The 16,621-nt window shown below is 43.7% G+C and overlaps 1 protein-coding gene across 1 annotated transcript in view; it reads right to left on the bottom strand.

Annotated features, from left to right (window-relative positions):
- Nucleotides 1-1,276: 1,276 nt before the first annotated feature.
- The window catches only part of LOC114605062 (sucrase-isomaltase, intestinal-like), a 93,238-nt gene continuing 77,893 nt past the window's right edge, over nt 1,277-16,621 (bottom strand). Inside the window, exons 18-23 of the mRNA XM_077935805.1 lie at nt 15,628-15,680; nt 13,631-13,761; nt 12,284-12,372; nt 11,981-12,030; nt 6,402-6,560; nt 1,277-1,436 (exon numbers count right to left, since the gene is read on the bottom strand). Of these exons, the coding sequence (XP_077791931.1) occupies nt 1,377-1,436; nt 6,402-6,560; nt 11,981-12,030; nt 12,284-12,372; nt 13,631-13,761; nt 15,628-15,680 (542 nt within the window). The 3' untranslated portion in view covers nt 1,277-1,376. The remainder of the gene's footprint in view (nt 1,437-6,401; nt 6,561-11,980; nt 12,031-12,283; nt 12,373-13,630; nt 13,762-15,627; nt 15,681-16,621) is intronic.

Below are 16,621 nucleotides of genomic sequence, written 5' to 3'. Positions count from 1 at the left end.
AATTAAACATTTTAAAATATATCGCACTTACATTCATGTTAAGTAGCTGAATATATTTCCCTCTCTAGACCCCCAGACATACATGAAAGCAGCTTTTTAAAAAGTGTTTTGACCGGGTCTGTGGAACAATATTTTTCACTCTCTTCTCAAAAGTTGGCTTGCTTTAGATGACTTAAACACTTAAGCTTGGTTTACACACCAATGCTCAGCTGTCATGGACTGGTTGGATGCAGAGGAATCATGTGAGGAGCCAGCTGGGGAACACTCAAGGCAAGAAGGCTCGGAGCTAGGGGACTGGTGGTGGGACAACACTGAGTGGTCAGAAGGAGAAGTGGGAGCAGACTGGGAGGAGGAAGTGCCGAAAGCTGAAGAGGCAACAGGGCTTAGTGAGCAGGAAGAGACTGTGGCAGAGAACAGTCCAGAATCAGAGGCAGAAGCGGAGGCTGGAGATGCCAAGAGGCAGAGATGAGTCAGGCTGGTGAGTAAGCGAGGCTGTCTTCCCCTCTTGCTGCAACCAATTCCACTCCCTGCTGGTCTCCCAGAACCAGAAGAGGTATAAAGAGGGTGGAGCAAAAACAGACAAGGCATCATAGTCTCAGATCACTTGGGAATGACCCGAGGGAGGAAGATACTTAAGGAGCTTTGGGAAGGTGGGGACCTTTCGTCCTCAGAACTGCCTCATTGGGGCAAGATCTACTGGGAAGGGTTGCTGTGCTCATGAGGTCTGAGCCATTTTGTTTATTTCAATAAAGAGTTAACTTCACTGATACCTTGTGAGTTATTGCTGACCTGCTCCTGACACCCACCCTGACATCAGCATTTGACAACAGCAGCATCAAGGGATGAATTGCATTAAAAACTGAACCACCATATATCTAATCTTGCCTGATGATGAGGAGGTCAACCTTTTTGGTGAGTGCTTTTGATTCTCCTTGGGGTACAGAAATCCAGTCTAGGATATTAGGTGAAAGTAGATGTGGCTGTCATAGCAAAATGGCCTAGATGCAACATTCATAGTATTGAATTCAACTAACTTCTACTTAGAGTAGACACTGCAAAGGACCTAAATTAGTTGTGGCCATTATAGTTAGTTGAATATATCTCGTATAATTGGAAGTGACTTCAAAAAGTCTAGCCTGCTATGGAAGCAGGAGGCCGGCTTACTTTTGTATCCAGACATTTATTAACATTAAAAATGACACGTTGATTTATGCTTCTCAGAAAAACCTACCCTGTAATTCTCTAGAAAGGAGGACACATGGGACACTCACAAAGATATGCAAGCTACTGATGTTTATTAATTCAGAAGAGAATTCATGAAGACATGCAAATTACAGATTTAATCACAAAGCAAATTATTTGATTTCTTCAGCATCCTATTGAAGTATGAGGTCCAACTCTTCACCAAGTGGTACAGAAAGATGCACAACAAGTTTCTAGTGAGAAAGAAACAAAATTAATGTTAAAAGGGTTTAAAGAAAACCACCTCCAGTATTAGAAATTACCAGAAGAGGAACAATCCATCCAAAGCTAAACATTTGGGAAGCCCTTAGGGGAAGGTTTAAATACATGCTTAATTACTTTATGAAACAATGAAACATAAAAGTGCTTCATTTTGTTGGAATCATACCACTGCATTTTGACTGGTATAACATACCTCTCATGTAGAAATAAGCTAAGATACCTAGTCTAGACACCTGAAGTCTAAGGCAGGATAAAGGTCACTACCCAGACACTGTCTTTTTTGCAGATAATGGTTGAGAACTCTCCAGCACTTCCAAAACAACTAAAATGCAACTTTACTGATTTCAACATGAAAAATAAATAGGCTACATCTTTTTATGATTCAATCTAACTAAAGTTCTCTCTATTATCCATTTGCAAACTATTTGTCTACAGTTTTAAAGGAGATGTGTGCACAAGCCTATCCTGTTAAGAACAGCAAATCACACAGAGAGGTTGGTGAATTCAGGCCCCTAGAGTCTCACTATTTACTATAAGAATGAGAGATCTTAATAAGAAAAGAGGATAGCCCTATTGTAGCCACACTAAACCAATATCCTCTGGACCAGGCATAGGCAAACTCGGCCCTCCAGATGTTTTGGGGCTACAACTCCCATCATCCCTAGCTAACAGGACCAGTGGTCAGGGATGATGGGAATTGTTGTCTCAAAACATCTGGAGGGCCGAGTTTGCCTATGCCTGCTTTGGACAAATACTGATTACCTGGGCTTATCTTATTCTGATCAACTACCTTATTCCAGAAACTATTTCCCAAGGATACACAATTTCTCTTTTCTATTGGCAAAACAATATTATGCTTTAGGAATGCAAGAAGCTGTGTTGACTATTTGTCCCTATAGCCCAATATTGCCCACTCTTGATTGGCAACAGTTCTCCAACATGTCATGCAGAGGTCATTCCCATCACCTGCCACTGGTATTTCCTTGAACAGTCCCCTCCCCATCAAAAAGTATTGGTTTTGCTATGTGATCTGATAGGCACCTTTCCTAATTCCAGTATATTTTTAATGCAGGCAGGGGAAGAAATATTCTAAAGTAATTATAATGATGAAGTCTGACACTTTTAAAATAGAAACTGTCGACTTCCCCATTGCTTCCATTCAAAGCCTCTTTCTCTAGTTCTTTGTTCAACCAATTTGTTCAGTACTGTAAGTTACAGAAACAGCATTAAGCAATGGGGCTTCTTATCCTGACTCCATTTCCCAGCTAGAGAGCACAGCAAAAACTATTATTTTTTTTGCTTGCGTCCTTAGTGATTTATTTCCAGAAAAATATGATGGTGTGTTCAGAAGCGATTTCTGACTTTTACTGGCTTTAAGGGCCATTTGAGGGCAGTGCAATTGTGAAGCATCTATAACGGAAAATATTTGGAGTGAAATAGCCAACTACAAGGTATTTGGAGTGGAAAAATCTCTATTAGGGGAAATTCAATCTTCCTACTCTAGACCTGACATTAATTTCTGAAATGAAAGGCACTAGGCTCAAGCCAAGAGCTATGCTAAGAATTTCATTTCCCCCCCCCCCCCAGTTTTTGATGAATTGTTGGGTGGATGGCAGGGTGGTGATGGGATGAAATCCTCCCCAAATATCACAGGATGGGGGGAGGCATTTCTCTGAAATTTTCAGGAAGGTGTTGCTCTTTACCTTACTTCATATTATGAGGTGGAGAAGGGCTTCCCAATTCCCCCCATCCTTTTAAAATATAGAAATAAGTACCCTACACCACTCTCGGTAGCACAATACTCACTCCACAACTTCCCACTGGCTCTGCTACCTGGAAAGACTTGGGAAAAACACAATTTCATGCCGCGACCAAGGTGTTTCAAGAAGAAGGCATCTTGAGGTTCTTACCAGAGTTTCTCACTGGCCATACTTTCGGGCAAGATCCAGTAAAGGTAAGCAGCAGCTCCTTTCAAAAATTTTGGAGAAATTTCTCACCCCCCCCCCCCACTGCCAAGAAAGCAGCAGAAAACCAGGTCCCTTTTCTGAAGGAAGAGGATGTTTTCGAGAACTCGGAGGTCAGAAAATGGATTTGGGACCAACTTTGATCAAGTCTGCCTAGAAACTGCCCCAGATGTGAGGGACTTTATGGAGCTTCTTCACTGGAAGCAAAATTCTGGCTGAATTTATTTTATCGCATATTGTTTTAGGAATTATAACTGAACCCCTTACCCAGCCCTGGATTATTATTATTATTATTATTATTATTATTATTATTATTATTATTATGTTTCACTGTGGCCCTAACAGTGTTGTGACACAATGCCCTAATGATCTGCTGACAGCTGCCATTTTGTAGCTGCTTGGAAAACATGTAATTGTGAGCTTATGTAAATAGCAGTCACGAAACAAGACAGGCAGCCTTCCCACATATGTGCACAGAAAAGTTTCCCATTCTTACTGCGGTGGCTGTTTTTGAAATGCTAACTGCACATTCTGCCAAATGGAACAGAAAGAACCATTCACATGCCCATGCTGGATAAATATTAACACTATGGGGAGCAGCCAAACTGTTCAGCTTGATTAATAGGCAACGGGGGCACTTTCTCCTAGAAAGCCCCCCCCCCCCATTTCCTTCTTCATTCCTCATGTCCATAGGTCATGGCTGCAAGCGTATAGTGATGGTTCAAAGAAAAATATTTCTGGCTTTCCCTGTAGCAGCAAACCACCTTCAACATTATCTAGATTTGCACACACCACCAGACACCCACCTGCTAGTAAAGGTAAAGGGACCCCTGACCATTAGGTCCAGTCATGACCGACTCTGGGGTTGCGGCACTCATCTCGCTTTATTGGCCGAGGGAGCCAGCGTACAGCTTCCGGGTCATGTGGCCAGCATGACTAAGCCACTTCTGGAACCAGAGCAGCGCACGGAAACGCTGTTTACCTTCCTGCTGGAGTGGTACCAATTTATCTACTTGCACTTTGATGTGCTTTTGAGCTGCTAGGTTGGCAGGAGCTGGGACTGAGCAACGGGAGCTCACCCTGTCGCAGGGATTCGGACCGCCGATCTTCTGATCAGCAAGTCCTAGGCTCTGTGGTTTAACCCACAGCGCCACCCACGTCTGCTAGTAGTCAACAGCAAATGGAATGGGATGGCTCACCTGACCTCCGTCTGACTGAGGACTCAGCTACATCAGCAAAGAAAAAGCGTTTCATATGCGTTGTTTATGCATTCTAAAACTGTGGAGTTCCGCTTTTGCCAACCCGATTTCTCGTACAAAGTTTGCAACATGTTTAACTGAAACGCTGGTTTGCTAGATCCAGCCTAAGTAACTACAGCAGAAGTTGGCAACCTAAGGCCCATCGGCCAGTTCTGGTCCGTGAGTTTCCTGGAACCAGCCCACAGCGGTTCTGTGGATCAGCATGGGGATTCCATGCTTTCCCCCCCTGTGGCGCCATTTTTTCCCTCGCCATGGGGACCTACTTCTGGGTTGGAACAGTGCCAGAAATAGCGTATGCACACAGGCACTCCTCACCCAGAGGAGCGCCTGTACGCGTCCGTACAAGCTATTTCCGGCGCACTTCTGGGACGGAGGAGCATCCGTGTGCATGCGCACACGCTATTTTCGGTGCTCTTCCGACCCAGAAGAGTGCTGGAAATAGCTTGAGTGCGTGCATGGGCACGCATGCTCTGGCCCACCGAGAGGTCTGCCGGGGAGTGGACAGGACCGGCCTCAAAATAATAATAATTTATTATTTATACCCCGCCCATCTGGCTGGGTTTCCCCAGCCACTCTGGGCGGCTTCCAACAAAACACTAAAATATAATAACCTATTAAAACATTAAAAGCTTCCCTAAACAGGGCTGCTTTCAGATGTCTTCTAAAAGTTTGGTAGTTCTTTTTCTCTTTGACATCTGGTGGGAGGGCGTTCCACAGGGCGGGTGCCACTACCGAGAAGGCCCTCTGCCTGGTTCCCTGTAACTTGGCTTCTTGCAGTGAGGGAACTGCCAGAAGGCCCTTGGCGCTGGACCTCGATGTCCGGGCAGAACGATGGAGGTGGAAACAAAAAACATTGCCAACCCCTGAACTACAGCAAATTGGGACATAGATGGGGAAGAGGAAGGAGACGCCACTGATGGCATGACACAAATGTGCCAGAACCAATCTGGCGCTCCTGCCCATGTGTTTGCACCACACTCACCTCAGGCTACCCCCTGTCCTTTCTGGTATGTTGCACACAGTGTACTACTGCCAATAGTGAATGCCACACAGTTGAACAGAGTGGAATCGTGTAATGACAATGCAATGTACTTAATTGATTACATAAAGCACATTACGGACAGCAAGATAAATAACATAGTTTTTGTCTGAAGATTAACTGCAGCAAAACAGAAACAGTGCTATATATACCGTCTTTTTCGGTATATGGGGTGAATTGCAGGCTTTCGCTGAAGCCTGGAGAGCGAGGGGGGTCGGTGCGCACCGACCCCTCTCGCTCTCCAGGCTTCAGGAAGCTATCCGCTAGCCGTGGGAGACGCAGCTCTCCCACAGCTAGCGGAGAGCTTGCCGGCACCCAGAAGCTTGGGGCGCGCTTTGCTCAGCACGCCCCAAGCTTCGGGCTTCGCGCAGCTCTATGCTAGCCGTGGGAGAGCAGCACGACTTCGCACAGCTCTCCCACGGCTTGCGGATAGCAGCCTGTTCTGGGGGCTGGGGTCGGGGGAAGCTCGGGCTTCCCCCACCCCAGCCCAGCACCTGGGGGGGGTGTAATTTTTTTTCTTTATTCCCCCCCCCCCAAAAAAAACTAGGTGCGTCCTATGGGCCGGTGCGTCCTATGGGGCGAAAAATATGGTATATATATATATTACAGGAATAACAACAACAACAACAACAACAACAACAAATATTTTAAGTAATTCACAAGCAGAATGCCTACCCCATTTTCCTGGTAATGTATGTCACTTCCGCGGATGGCTTTTCCATTCATAACAACAGCATTAGGTCTTGAGGTCACACCAAGGATCTGAACTGTATCATATATCAGAGAATCGACCCCACGGTAGTTGTTGTTAACAATACTTGTCTTCAAGTGCCCCTGGAATAATTCAGCAGGAGAATACTTTAGGCCTTCATTTGACACACAGTGCAATGGCAAACGATGCAGGCATCACTATTTTTTTATTTTTAAAAGTCCTACACAGAACTGTCTTGTGCTGCTGTCAGAATTCCAGTTTGGTGTCAGAAGTACAGATGAACAAACATTCAGCTAAATTGGAACACAAAGGACCAGCTGCTACATACATCATAGCGCATTTACACAAGAGAGACTTTGTCTTTCACAAGCCACTAGCTACCACAGCTGCAATTTAATGGCTTAGTTATTCACCTCTCTACAGGTTCTCCTAAGCTAGTTACTGTAGTTTCCATATGCCCTCTTTTTAAAGATACCGAAGAAGCTGATAAGGTCTGGGAAAGCTCTGATAAACAAGGCAAGAAACATGATGCGTTTTTTCAGAATTATTCAAAGAATAATTTTTTTTAAAAAAAAACCCCGAGAGGCCATTCAGACACCCTTTTAACAACACACGATTCCAGCCCCTGTCTCCTGTGCATTGTAGGCAGAGTGATAGTCATGCAGTGGTACCTTGGTTTTAGAACAGCTTAGTTTATGAACAACTTGGAAATAGAACGCTGCAAACCCAGAAGTAGGTGTTTGCCTTGGAAGCAGAACATGCTGAGTGTGTTCCATTTGTATATTGTGTCCCCCACTGCTAATCAAAGGCTACCTGTTGAGTCTGTCGGCTGTTGAGTCCCAAGCACCCATGCAACACAGAGGTGATATTTAGAGCTTTTGCTATTTTTTTGCGTTTTGGTTTGTGCGGCTTTTTCGTGTTTTTGACAATGACTTGTTCTTCGTTTTATGGGACTGACTTGGGACTGTGGCTTGTGACTTCGTTTCTGTGACTTGTTTTTTGTGACTGTGTGGAACCCAGTTCAGCTACTGATTGATTGATTGTGTGACTGCAGAAATGGATAAAAGCCCCCCATCCAAACAATGACTATCATCAGTGCACATAAGATTTTTTTTTTATTTTTTTTATCACCTACAATACTGTCTTATTTATTTTACAGTACAGTACACTGATTATTGCTTTCATTTTATGGATCAATGGTCTCGTTAGATAGTAAAATTCATGTTAAATGGCTTTTTAGGGGTTGTTTTTAAAAGTCTGGAACGGATTAATCCATTTTGCATTATTTTCTATTGGAAAGCATACCTTGGTTTTAGAACAGACTTCCGGAACGGGTTAAGTTTGGGAACCAAGGTACCACTATACATTGAAAACCACGTCAAAACACAATCAGCACAGCCCTGTGTTGGCACAGGATACAACTTCTGAGTGCTGTGCTTTATTACACCTGCTCTCAGAGAGATAACCCTTAGCACTAAAAGCTGAAGAAATACACACAAGGGGACAGCTGCCAATGACTGAGCAACTTCCAAATGCATTTCAAGCAATAAAAGACCCACAAAAACCAGCTACTGAGGAGGTATTAATTACTTCGCTAGACAGATCTGTCAGTTTCCAACAGCGGTTCGCTAGAATTCCTCTCTACACCTGTTATTATGTGATTTTTTTTATTTTTAAAATGATTTTATGTACCCACTATGTGCTTCAGTCGGAATTGGCACTAGTAGAAAGTAAAGGGACCCCTGACCATTAGGTCCAGTCGTGGCCGACTCTGGGGTTGCGGCGCTCATCTCGCTTTACCGGCCGAGGGAGCCGGCGTACAGCTTCTGGGTCATGTGGCCAGCATGACTAAGCCGCTTCTGGTGAACCAGAGCAGTGCACGGAAACGCCATTTACCTTCCCGCCGGAGCGGTACCTATTTATCTACTTGCACTTTGATGTGCTTTCGAACTGCTAGGTTGGCAGGAGCAGGGACCGAGTAACGGGAGCTCACCCCGTCGCAGGGATTCGAACCGCTGACCTTCTGATCGGCAAGTCCTAGGCTCTGTGGTTTAACCCACAGCGCCACCTGCGTTCCATGGCACTAGTATAGGTGCCCCATAATACCTGTTCCACCTGCACTTGGGAATTCCCTGCCTATTGAGACCAAGCAGGCTATTCACTGTACTATTTCTGTCACCTAGTTTAGACAAGCCTAACCAGATGCTTAGAAAGCTGACTTAACTTTAATGTGTTTGGGTATTTTAACTTTTGTATGTTTTAAAGTTTGCTTGTGATATCCCCCCCCCCCAAGTTTTATTGTTTTATCTTTTTTGTAACCTGCTTTGAGGTTTTCTACAATTTAAGCAGCATATAAAGTTGATGCGATAATAAATAAATAAGTTTTCAAGTTGTGGATAGGTGCCTTGTTTCTTTCTATTTTGAAAAATAAAATGGGAAATGAATAGATGCTAAGTGTCTCTTACTTTAAACAGTCTTAAACGGGGCCAGCTATTCAATCAGAATAAAATTAAGACATGTGTAAGAACAGTTTTAGTGAAAAATAGACTAAATAGACTGTAAGAAACTTACAGCATATGAAGATTTACAGTATTTACTTACTTACTTACTTATTTTACATACAGTCATACCTCCGGTTGAATATGCTTCATGTTGAGCGCGTTCGAGTTGCGCTCCGCGGCAACCCGGAAGTAATGGAGCGCATTACTTCTGGGTTTCGCCGCTCGCGCATGCACAGATGCTCAAAATGACGTCACACGCATGCGCAGAAGTGGCGAAAAGCGGCGCATGCGTGTGCAGACGTGCTGTCGCTAGTTACGTTTGTTTCTGGATATGAACGGGTCTCCGGAACGGATCCCATTCACATCCCAAGGTACCACTGTATAATAGCCTGGGACCTGAGCATCTTTGGCCACATATTTCTCCCTGCCTGCTCTGGTTGGCATTGAGGGCCCTCCTCCAGATTCCCCGACCTCATGAATTTGGTCTGAACTCCCGCCCCCCTTGACTTTGTAATGCAGTTTTGAGTATGATCACTGCTCTTGGGAATTTTCATTTCTCTTGGTTTATCATATTGGGGTTTTATTAAGCTCACTTCACTCTTCTTAATAAAATGTTTTCTCTGTATACCTGCTGTATTTTGCTTTCGGGGGTGTTTTTGTGGGTCTTTGGACCGTAATAAAGAATGTGTGTGTACATCACTCTTCAGCAGGAAAGGCTTCCAGAGCACCTTTCAACAGAGCTGATGGAATGGCCCCTGCTTCCCACCTCTCTCACTACTGTAGGTTTATGAATGTTGTTTTAAGAAAGTTCAATACTGTATGTCTGTGTGTCTGTTTGCCTGTCTGCTCATTCACACACACATTTCTCTAAGGCCTCTCTTATATATCACTGCATTGCATGCCTCTTCTGTATTAGAATGCCGATTTAACTACCTCACATTTGCAATGTTAACTTGGCGGTTAGGGCTGGCTTAAATGCAGGTTGTAATTTCAGGTACTACAGAGAAGAATCCAATTTAAGCAATGAGAAATAGAAGTGCCACAGAGCCAGCAATCAAATGCAAAGCGATTTCCTGCAGAACATAAAAGTGGCTATCGCCTCTCAATTGCCTTCGGCACATTTTGCCCGCCACGCCAAAGACAGAAGCCTAGTCTAATCTTTTCCTTCCTTTGCCATTCAGCCCATGCCAGTTTTGTGCAAGACAACAAGATAAAAGCACTCTGAAGAAAAGAGCAAAGGAGGAGCCTTAATGCTGGGAAAGCATCTGCTGTCTTAAGACGAAATATCCGATGCCAGTCTCTGCAGAGATAATCATGCAGAAAAAATAGTCATCACTCTTCTCCAATTCACTGTCAGTGCTGTAAGCAGGAGGTCTGGGAACAACACCACAGGAATATTAATGTCATTTTGTTCTTCTAAATGGCTCCTATTAATTGCATACTTCTGGGACTGCATGCCAATTGCATCTTTCTGGGACTGCAGACCTGAGTAATATCATCATCAATAGGCAGCTCTGTAGAGGAGGACTGGAAGGAAAGGAACCTTTCTCGGCTGCAGCAATCAGAGAGTAGCGGTAATTCAGTCCTCCCTAATGTTCTGATTTTTTCTTCATAGAGAGATATGCATGCTGACTTACAGCAACACCAATGCTTGATATTTTGTGTGTTCCCCACAAGCAGCGAAAACTCTACCTTGATTTGGCTTCCTTTCGGGTGAGAGAATATAGAGGATTTGTGACATGTTTGTAAGAACTGCTTGGTTTACAAATATATAGGTAGAACCTAAGTGGGGTAGAACTCTTATCCGGCAGCAGATCAGCTACCCCACATTACACCCCCCCAATCTGTACTCATGGCTTTTCCTTTCAGAGTGATCTCTCAACCCATACCTCCCACTGAGTAAACCAACCATTTTGGGCTATCAACAAGCGATCTCCCTAACAAAGAGATGGTCAGCCAATAGCCTGTTACATGATGTTTGCCAATATTACTAACAGCACGAAGCTGACTTGGAAGGGACATTAAGGGAGGATAAAGATGCCTGCAGTGTTCAAACATTTGCCAGGATATTAGAAAGAAGAGAAGGAGCAGCTCCTACAGGTTATGGCATCTCCATCCTTGAAGATTTTCAAAGAGATATCAAGAATCAGGAAGAGGATTCACTGGATCCCCTCAAAATGTGTGTCCCTTGTTTTTGCCTCATCAAAAAAACTAAGATCATGGCCACTGGTCCCATCACCTCCTGGCAAATAGAAGGGGAAGAAAGGGAGGCAGTGAGAGATTTTACTTTCTTGGGGTTCATGATCACTACAGATGGTGACTGCAGTCACAAAATTAAAAGACGCCTGCTTCTTGGGAGAACAGCAGTGACAAACGTAGACAGCATATTAAAAAGCAGAGACATAACCTTGCCAACAAAGGTCCGTATACTTAAAGCTATGGTTTTTCCCAGTAGTGATGTATGGAAGTGAGAGCTGGACCATAAAGAAGGCTGATCGCCAAAGAATTGATACTTTTGAGTTATGGTGCTGGAGGAGACTCTTGAGAGTCCCATGGACTGCAAGAAGATAAAACATATCCATTCTTAAGGAAATCAGCCCTGAGTGCTCACTGGAAGGACAGATCGTGAAGCTGAGGCTCCAATACTTTGGCCACCTCATGAGAAGAGAAGACTCCCTGGAAAAGACCCTGATGCTGGGAAAGATGGAGGGCACAAGGAGAAAGGGACGACAGAGGACGAGATGGTTGGATAGTGTTCTCGAAGCTACCAGCATGATTTTGACCAAATTGCGGCAGGCAGTGGAAGACAGCAGTGCCTGGCGTGCTCTGGTCCATGGGGTCATGAAGAGTCGGACACGACTAAACAACAACAACAAAAACTGATACATGTCTTCCCTAAGTAGAGGCTACCACTTCCCCAGCCTAATTTTTACTCATTTCTACTCCTTACTTTGCTTTTGCTTCCTGAACCTCTCTTCTCCATCCCCACCCACATCTGCTGCATACACACCTTATTTGTCCAAGTGCTTTTTTCTACTTACTTCTCTGTATGTATATCTGGCATAGAAATAATTTCCATTCTCGACCGTGTCTGCCAAAACACAAATCACAAGACTGATGTTAGTATTAGGTCATCTAACAAGGAAAAGGAATAGCTTCCTTTTAGACTCAAACATAACAAAGGACACACGTTGAGACAACATGTGCTTGCCTATTCAATAATAACCTTCCCCCTCCCCTCCTCACAAGTTAAAGGGACAGTTAGTAGGTCAGACCCTTCCCTGCCCCTTTTACACTTTATACAATGTGTTTTAGATACAATACCAGCATTTCTGAACACTCACCGGCAGAGTCGCCATCATCCCAGAAGAGAGAACCAGTGGCTTGGCCTTGTTCATCCAGGGCAACAATGAGTCCAAATGGATTCAGTCGGCTGTTGGGTTATTAATGTAAAACTAATTATGAAATGTGGGTGATACAGTCTTTTTATTTATTTGATTAACTCCTATCCGGCTTCAGATTTCATCAGAAATCTCTAAGCAGTTTGCCAATCCAAACTAAAAGGAATCAATAAAAGAACTAAAATACAAATTCCACATTCAAAACCAAACCATGCACAAATCATGCATTAAACATCAATATAAATCAAGGTACACCAAAATGCAACACAATGACAATTAACCATAGACATTTCATTATCATTAGTGTTATTATTATTTATAAAATTTATATACCACCCTTCATCCAGAGATCAGAGGGCGGCTTACAGTATAAAAACACACTACACACAACAACAACAACAACAACAACAACACAATTATGAAACACAAGAAAGGACGACCCAGTAATATGGTCCTGTGAACAAGTGGGAGCTATCCAGTAATGGAGAAGAAAGTGCCCTATGAGCATCTGACATAAATAGCGATGGGAGACCAAAGCATATGAAGAGCATGAGACTTAATTCAAAGGCTACAATTCAAATCCAAAATTTTCAGCCTCCCTGGTCATATCATTATAGCAAAAATGTGACGTGGAGGTGTACCTGAATAACTGAGAAGGCTATTAAATTCATTGGTATCTACAGCTATGATTTAGCATTTATTTACCCATACACTAATAGAAATTTTCTTACCCATACACTAACAGAAAATTTGCAGAGTTGGTTGTGGTGCAACATTAATGTACTCATCAGGAACATACAGGTTTGCTATAGGTGCACCTTTTTTGCACATTTAGGTGCAACATCCCCCCACCCCCGAAAAACAAAAGCATTGAGGCAAAACCTGTTCCCACAATCCACAAAAACCCAAGAAGGGACAGCTGGACATGTTAGTTGCGGAAAGGCTGAATCTCCAATGCTAAAAACAACCCTGAAATAAGCACTAGGGATAGAGATTGGGTAGACCTAGATTGAGGCATGGGCTACTCGGAAACCCACCTCCCAAATGCCATGCGTGCTCACAGCCCCGTATTTCATTTCTGCCATGTCAAGGAGCAAAAAGCAATCAAACTTCATTTGAAAAAAACAAACAGGAAGGTTTTAAGTGTGCAAAGTGAGATTACGCTCATTACCATAGTAATTTATAAGAAATTGACACTTGGTGCACAACACAGACAAATTTCAGCATGGTACCAAGTTCAGGCCAGTTTTCTAATTTGATCATTTTTAAAAAGGTGATTATGTTAGTTACCTCTTAGCAGTTCTTACGGCTGGTGCTTGCGTTGGCAAAATATATCCTCCTCGGATAAAGAGTGGAATCTTTTCCAGTGGGGCATCAATGTTGACACGCTTACGGTGCGATGACTCTGGCACTTTATCTCCCTACCAAAAAATTGGACACAGCTGAATTTTTTCCCCAAAAGCAATCGTAGCAGCATCTCTGGCTATATAAATAGCCGGTGATCTGTTTTGATTATTTTTGTGGCTTTTACTGTATTGCAACTGTTGTAAACTGTGGTATATAGTTTTAAAAAATAAATACATAAGCCATTTCCCCAGTTGGCATGTCAACTGGATTTTAATCTGAACTCAAAATTGCCTATTGTTTATAGTACAATGTTTACTGAAACAAAAATGCAAATTACTTCCTGGGACCTATAGCTTCTCATATATGCAAATAAACATATTTGTAACTAGTCTGAAAAATAAGATTTTATTGTCTTTGTTTTACTACATTTATCTCCTTCCTTTCCTCCAAGGAACCTAAGGCAGCATCCTGCTTATCCTTGATCAGATCAATGGTTCACCTGGTCCAGGATTGTATCTTCAACAATGGCCAACCAGATGTTCTTGAGGAACTCATAAACAAAGCAAGATGGAGATGTCCATCTCTTGCTTCTTATCCTCAACATCTGGTAAACATTCCTAGGCACTTACAGGATGCATTTAGCTAGTAGGTTTGGGTAGATCTTTCCTCTGTAAATTAAATGTATTCTTAAAGCCATCTAGATAGCTTTTGTCTCAACTAGCTTGTGATGATGAATTTAAGCATGTGTTTGTTTTGTCTAAAGTAGTATTTTCTATTTTCAGTCCTGAGCCTATTGCCAAGGCTGTGTGGGGTATTACACACAAGAGTATAGAAAGACACACCTTTATATATAAAATGCAAAATGGGGAAATCAATGCATAAAGTGGAAGAAAACATTGCTCAGCTGAGTCGCAATTCCATAGGCTCCTTGAAATTTCAACATTTTTAGATTTAGTTCAGCACAGAACAAAGATGGACTCCATGATGATTTTGAAAATGGAAATTAGGAAGTTTAGTAAAGGGCACATGAAGAAAAACAATGGAAATGCCAGCTGACTGGAGATCAGTGAGATTTTATGCAAGACACTCAGTGATATATAACATAATGTAATCTTTACAAAGCGTGTTCTCCTTCAGGGAGAGCACGTGTTACGGTGGGGTCTGCTGAGCCACCCCTCTGTTACCAGGCAGGATCTCTAAAGATGGCCTGGGGCAGTGATTGGTTCACTGGGTTGCTGGGGTAAAAGTTATGTTGCAATTTTGGTGGGAGGGGTAAAATGTTTAAATACTCTGCACACAGCCTGGAGCTTTCTCTTTGCTGTGTGCAATGGATCACCCGCCCACCCGCCCTTGAGTAAGGAGTTGTTGCATTGACCTTGCTATGCCTGTCATGGGGTCGTCTGCCGTTGGGGCAGGGGCCTGGTAGGAATTTGTCCATCTGGCAGATTGGCTGGGCCATTTGGTTTTTGCCTACTGAGTAGCAAATCGTCACAACTTGTAAGGTTGCGGTTAGGCATTGGTTATAAATTGATGGAGGAGGGGTTAGGATAGGCTGGGCCTGCCCCTCCATGGTTGCTGCGGAAAGGGAATTCTGTTAAAGGAATCCTGGGGCTTGCCATCTTTTCGTCCAATCCCTGGAATGGGACTAGGGCCGGCAAGCCTTCGGGGAGCATGCGGGTGAGAATTGAGGGTCTGTGACTCAGCTCCATTTCTCCCCGACTTGCTTTCCCCCGCACTGTCTTTCGGTGGTGCCCGGAAGTCAGTTCTGTCCCCAGGCGGGGGGGACAGATAGTCTTAACCAATGCCTAAACAACCACTCACAGTTTTGTATTTAAATAAAGTTGTGGCCAAAATTATGCCAAAAACCTTAAACAAAAATTAAGTGTGCGTTGTGAGTTATTTGGGGGGTGGCTTGGGGACCTCGACACGCAAATACATACCGTATAGTAATCAAACCAGGGTGCTTCTGGGAAATATACGTCTACTGATCTTGCTCCCTGTAACCAACATGAAAGAGTTGGAACAGCTTTATACATTTCTGCTATATCAATGTTGATATCCTCAGTTTTGGTTTGATATTTCTACAGATACAACTATACCACTGGTAAACAAATTGTGATGCTATCAAATTTCAAAAGTGCAATGACCACCATCTTCAGAACTTAGGCTTTTTGTTTTGGCTTCACTACGATCACAACTGTGGCTTGATTTAATTAGTGTAAGATGGCCACAAGCTGGAGGAGGAAGTGGTTCACTTGCTCTTGCCTGTGTTTCAGTGCCACCATTGCAGGCACCACCATAACTAGGACACAGTACTGCAGTTACTATAAGTTACAGGTAAAGGGACCCCTGACCATTAGGTCCAGTTGTGACCGACTCTGGGGTTGCGGTGCTCATCTCGCTTTATTGGCCGAGGGAGCCGGCGTACAGCTTCCGGGTCATGTGGCTAGCATGACTAAGCCGCCTCTGGCGAACCAGAGCAGCGCACGGAAACGCCGTTTACCTTCCCGCCGAAGTGGTACCTATTTATCTACTTGCACTTTGATGTGCTTTCGAACTGCTAGGTTGGCAGGAGCAGGGACCGAGCAACGGGAGCTCACCCCATCACGGGGAGTCGAACCACCGACCTTCTGATCGGCAAGTCCTAGGCTCTGTGGTTTAACCCACAGCGCCACCCACGTCTCCAAGTTACATGGCACTAATGACCAAAAGGGTTTCACCTAGCTTTGTGCAGCTAATGATTCAGGCATGGCTCCTCAGTCTAAGCAACTCATTGCTCAGCACAGACTGAGCAAAGAAGACTGCCTGTCGCTACCTTCCCGCTCCTTCGCTTTCCTCCAGGCTGCCAACCCTGACAATTAGGCATCTGCATTTTAAGCAAGGCATATTTATGATCTAATTTTTTGGCCTGCTGTACAAGGGTAGAAAGGCTCG

Source organism: Podarcis muralis, chromosome 10, assembly GCF_964188315.1.
Source record: "Podarcis muralis chromosome 10, rPodMur119.hap1.1, whole genome shotgun sequence".
Classification (NCBI taxonomy): Eukaryota; Metazoa; Chordata; class Lepidosauria; order Squamata; family Lacertidae; genus Podarcis; species Podarcis muralis.
This window is presented reverse-complemented; position numbering and strand designations above follow the sequence as displayed.